At 60.0% G+C, this 5,004-nt stretch overlaps 1 protein-coding gene across 3 annotated transcripts; it reads left to right on the top strand.

The window, feature by feature from the left end:
- The first annotated feature begins 1,416 nt into the window (after positions 1–1,416).
- POLR2J (RNA polymerase II subunit J) lies at positions 1,417–4,884 on the top strand. Of its 3 annotated transcripts, none has more exons than XM_072837377.1 (4): positions 1,417–1,588; positions 2,629–2,718; positions 3,931–4,105; positions 4,669–4,884. In XM_072837377.1, exons 1-4 carry the CDS (start codon positions 1,536–1,538, stop codon positions 4,702–4,704), a joined length of 354 nt encoding a protein of 117 aa, XP_072693478.1. In that variant the 5' UTR covers positions 1,417–1,535; the 3' UTR covers positions 4,705–4,884. The 3 variants fall into 3 exon arrangements, with proteins under 3 accessions (XP_072693478.1, XP_072693479.1, XP_072693480.1); XM_072837379.1 differs by lacking the exon at positions 1,417–1,588 and adding an exon at positions 2,199–2,439; XM_072837378.1 differs by lacking the exon at positions 2,629–2,718 and having other exon boundaries at positions 1,445–1,588.
- The last annotated feature ends 120 nt before the right edge of the window (positions 4,885–5,004 follow it).

The raw sequence follows: 5,004 nt of genomic DNA, 5'->3' as shown, positions 1-5,004 counted from the left end.
GCTCTGGGGTCTTGTGATGGGGGTCAGTAGAGGGACTGGGCTTGGTGTGGATTCCAGTGGCTTCTTGAGTGTGGCCAAGGACCGGAGCCACCAGAATAACCTTCGTGCATCCCCTCTGTTCACCCCCCCACACATCCTGGGAGGACTTGTTTCTTCCCCCAACTGCTGTTCCCACCATACTCCTGGGACCCCTGCTCCATCCCCCCCCAGGCTACAGAGCCTGAACAGTGCCTCACTTTCCTTCCTGCCCCCAGGTGGCTGAGCCTGCACCCCCCCTCCGCCATCACCAACACCCTGTTCTCTGGCTCCTTCCTTAGGACCTCACACAAATCCTCATGCTTTTTGAATCTCGGTGGGTTTCCAGGACCTTGTGGTCCGGAAGTACAGAGCCCAGGGTCCACTGCACCCTAATGAGAGTGAAGGGGAAAGTAGTGTGCACTACTTATGGGGCTGCCACAGGTAGAAGCCTGGGTTTGAACTGCATACATAGCCCCCCAGTGGTGTCACCGCCCACCCTCTCTTCCAGGAGGGTCCTGGATGGGGTGGCTGCTGCAGCCTGTAGGGGTGACAGTGAAGCAGGGCCTGGCACTGTCCCCACGGCTCATGTACCCCCACACCTCTAGGTTCTGTCAGGCGGGAGTGAGGCCCCTTTGGGGTAAAAACTATACCCCTTCTCTCCACCCCCAGCCAGCCAAGTGGCATCCTAGCTTTGCCCGGATGGCCCAGAAGGGTCGCGGCTACGCCCCTGTGCATCATCCCCTCATGCCTTCTGTTCCTCACCAGTTAAAGCCCCCCCCGTGGAGTCCAGGCTGGTGTGGGCCTCTGGCCAATGGCACCTCCTCACCCCAGGGCCCAAGCTTAAGCAAGGAATAGCCCTTCCCAGGAAATGGAGGCTCCTGGTTTCCCGGGCAGGTCCCCGGCGGCTCCTCAGATGCTGCGGCTACTGGAGCCGACGGGAGACCCAGCTCCTTGCCTCAAACAGCGCAGGTGGGGTCCGTCCACACAACTGCGGTCGGCAAAATAGCAACCAGCAGTGCCAACGCACTCCTCTCGGCCGCCAACCGCCTCCGCCGCCGGGCCGTCTGCCTGGCAAGCAGCTCATCGGCCCCAAGCCCGCTCCGCAAAGGGGCGACCACGCGGGGGAAGGTGGGGGTCGCGGCCGGCGGCCTTCTGGTCCTAGGACCTGACGCCTCCTGCCGGCCGCACTGCGCCCTGGCTCCATTCTCCACTCGAGGGCCTCGCGCTGGGCCCTCCAAGCGCATTTGCAAAGAAGGATCTTGAGGGGGGGGGCGGCCCCCGGGGCCGCCAACGCCCCCGCCAACGCCTCACGCATGCGCAGAGCCACCAGCGCCTCGGTCCTCCCGGGCTCCTCTCGCCTGCGCTACATCCCCCGGGCCTCCAGGGGGCGAGCGGCCGGCCTCCCCACGGGGGCCGTAACCCGGAAGCAGCCGCTAACCCGGAAGAGGTGGCGTCGTAGAGGGTCCTGCAGGCGTCGGGGGCGGCCCTGCGGCTTCGGCTGCGAGTGCGGCGCTAGGATGAACGCCCCTCCCGCCTTTGAGTCGTTCTTGCTCTTCGAGGGCGAAAAGAAGTAAGTGGAGCTGGCGGGGGCGAGCCTGGGGTCCGTCCAGTAGCGGGAGACGGAAGCCTCTGTGTCCGCCAGATTCGAGCCAGCCCTGCCGGGCGGTGGCGACGACCCCCTTCCGCAGATGCGGAAACTGAAGCTCAGAGAGCCAAGGAGCTGCCCCGGCCCTCGGGGAGTGGCGGTGTGCGTGGCGCCAGAGTGCTTCCCCCCGGGATCCGGCAGCCCCCTCGCTCGCGTGCCTGGCCGCCGCCTCCTGCGGCTGCAGCGGGGTCCGGCTCTCAGGCTCTCGTCCCGCCTTCGCTGGCCTCCGGAGAACCTCCAGCGGCTTCTTGCCCGCGGGGTGCAGGCGGTGTAGTCTTGCTGTCTCTCAGCCTGGGCTTGGCTCCTGGCTCCCCCACTTAACGTCTCCGTGTCTTTGGGCAGGTGGCTTAGCCTGCCTGAGGCCTGCTTTCCTCATCTGGAAAATGGGCTTCTTGCTCTGTTAAATCACAGGATTTTCTCAAAGGGGAGCTTGAGATGATTTACGGGAAGTGCTTAGGCCAAGGCTCAGCACACAAAAGACTGTCTTAAACGTCGGCTTTTCCTTCTCTTAACAGCCTGGTGTGCGGGGCTCTATGTCTAGCCCTTGCCAGCCACTTCGTCTCCCTTGGGAGCAGTGGTTGGCAACTAGGGGCTATTTTGCTCCCCAGGGGACTTTTGGCAACGTCTGCAGACACTTTCGTCACATAGGGGCTGCTGCTGGCAGCTAGTGAATAGAGACCAGGGATACTGCTCATATCCTACAATGTACAAGACCACCCCCTGCAGGAAAGAATGATCCACCCTAAGATGTCACTGGTGCCAAGGAGCAATCCAGAGTAGGTGAGGGTCCCGCAGAATCGGGGCATAGCCACTCTGCTGCTCTGAGTCAGAGGTCTTTATGGATGAAGAGATGGAGGAAGGCTTCGAGGTGGAAGTGGGGCTTAAGCCTGAGTTAAAGGGCAGGATTTATCCTGGGGGGAGGAGGAGAGCCCCGTTTCCCATCTGTTGCTACCACCTCTTCCTAGGATTACCATTAACAAGGACACCAAGGTACCCAATGCCTGTTTGTTTACCATCAACAAAGAAGACCACACACTAGGAAACATCATCAAATCGTAAGTTCCGAGCCTCTGACTCAGGCAACGTTTAATGGGGCTCTTTGAGGCAAAGCACACGTCCCAGATTTCCCGAAGTCTCTCTGAGCTGCCGGAAGGTCTGGGTGCTTGTTCTGGCAATTCACACGTTTCAGTACGTTTTCCCCAAAATGCTGCTGCCCTGGATCTGTTCCCACAGCTGTATTTCTGTACTGGTTCATTTATCCGATGAAAGGAAGTGAACGTGTGGCAAAGCCAGAGAAACCTAGGCCGACTTGCCAGAGATTGGAACTTATTAGAATGAGGGGAGAAGGTGGGGGAGAGGCTCTGTGATTATCCGATGCTCATGTTGGTTAGCAGGTGTGTAAGTACATTAGCGAGGTCCTGGCCAGGTAAGTGGTCAGTGATGTGGTTGCTGTTTGGGCTCAAGGGCTTTTGTCAGAAAAGCACCATGGGTGAATCTAGGTCTTTCCGAGGGTCATGTGTTTGAGACCACTGGGCAGGAGCCCACCTCACCTCTGGGCTGAAAGTAGGAGGTGGGGCTGGCTCTCTCCAGTCTGGCTGGCCCCACCCTGAGCCATGCCGGTGCTGCTCCCAGGCCCTTCTGCTCCCCTACTCTGGGAGGCATGTCCCCACCTGTGCAAGAGCCTTCCCTCTTGGTGCCTGCTGCTGACTGAGCTGCTCCAGAGAATCCCCCGCGGGCCCAGGGCAGAGCATGGCATGCACACTTCACCTCACAGCCAGGCACAACGGGTCCCAGGTGTGTGGGCAGCAGCGTTGACCAAAGGGCTTCCGGTTCACTAAGCACTCAGAGCCTGAGCCTTTCCTGCTGTGCCAGACGCTCTTACTGGGCCAGAACCAGCACATTGTGTTCTGGTTACTGAGCACTGGCTGCCTGGGGAGGGCTCTTTGGTGCTGTTGCAGGCCCCCGACTTCCCCTGAGGGAAGTTTGCTGGAAATCCTCTTTACCAGCTGGGGTCCTGGATCCTCATGGATGTAGGGGTGGGGGGAGGAGGGAGGTGTCCTCATGAGGCAGATGTTCCAGATGTTTTACTTGGAGATATCTTTGGGAAATCAAGAGCAGGAAAGCAGCTGGAGTCAGCCATCTCCTCCCTGCCCCACCCCCCTCGCTTCTAGGCCTCAAGCCAGTGGGAAGGCTCCTTGGTTAGAGGCCTGGTGGTCCCAGGTGCTAGGCCCAGCCCCCATGTCACACTGCCCATTTCCTGATCTCAGACAGCTGCTGAAGGACCCCCAGGTGCTGTTTGCTGGCTACAAAGTCCCCCACCCCCTGGAGCACAAGATCATCATTCGAGTGCAGACCACACCAGACTACAGCCCCCAGGAGGCCTTCACCAACGCCATCACAGACCTCATCAGCGAGCTGTCCCTGCTGGAAGAGCGATTCCGGGTGAGGAGCCGGGCGGCGAGGGGTGTTTGCATGCTAGCCAGTATGGCCAGAGCTGTTCTGATGCCCACACCGACAACCCCTGGGTAGTTTCCGGATTTATTGTGGGGTGGGGGCACGTGGTGACTGAGCAGCAGTGCCACTACAGCCTTGAACGAGCTTGGACTAAGGGGTTTTAACAGAGTTGAGGTCGGGGGCCTGCTATCTGCAGGCATGGGTGGGAACTGTACTGAGTGCTCCAGGGTCTCCTTGGGACTGCTCCCCCAAGCCTTCTCTGGTTAAGGCCTGGCTGCTTCCAGGTATCTATCTGTACATGGGGCAGCTCATCCCAGGCAGAGTGGGGTCCCACAGTTGAGGCCGAAAGGGGATGGTCCCACCTGTCCACGCAGAGGGCCTTAAAGTCTGACTTGGGTGTCAAGTGGGAAAGATCCACAGCTTCTCAGGCAGATGGGTGGGGTGTGCTCAGAAGGCCCTGGGGTTGCTGACAGGACAGCAGGGCCCGGGCAGACCTCGGGTCACTGGGGCTGCTTTCCCACTAAGCAGCTGCCCCCTCCCTCTCCGCTCAGGTGGCTATTAAAGACAAGCAAGAAGGCATCGAATAGTGGGCTGGAGGAGTCTTGTTTGGCTGGTTCCTACCCTGCACTGGAACCTTCTCCGGGCTTCCAGTAGAGGCGAGCAGCTTCCCTGGCTTCAGGGACATCTTGTTGAGCTCCTCTCCCCAGAGTTGGTGTGTCCTGTACACGGAGTGTTTTACCTTCCTAATAAAGACCTGGCTATGGGAAGCAGTGGACCTGCTCAGTTTCACAGCGGACAGGCCCTGGGCCCCCGACTCCTAGACCGACAACCTGGAGCCTGGGAGGGCAGGGGTGGCCTGAGAGGCATGCTTTAGGAGTCTGTTCAGA

This window comes from Canis lupus, chromosome 8 (genome assembly GCF_048164855.1).
Source record: "Canis lupus baileyi chromosome 8, mCanLup2.hap1, whole genome shotgun sequence".
NCBI lineage: Eukaryota > Metazoa > Chordata > Mammalia > Carnivora > Canidae > Canis > Canis lupus.
The sequence above is the reverse complement of the archived record's forward strand: the minus strand, read 5'-3'. Positions and strand labels throughout refer to the sequence as shown.

Excerpts from the sequence above, each read along its gene's own strand:
- POLR2J (XM_072837377.1), top strand. The coding sequence starts at position 1,536 with ATGAACGCCCCTCCCGCCTTTGAGTCGTTCTTGCTCTTCGAGGGCGAA. Across the intron at positions 1,589-2,628 it reads CTCTTCGAGGGCGAAAAGAA|GATTACCATTAACAAGGACA; the intron begins GTAAGTGGAGCT and ends ACCTCTTCCTAG. Across the intron at positions 4,106-4,668 it reads TGCTGGAAGAGCGATTCCGG|GTGGCTATTAAAGACAAGCA; the intron begins GTGAGGAGCCGG and ends CTCTCCGCTCAG.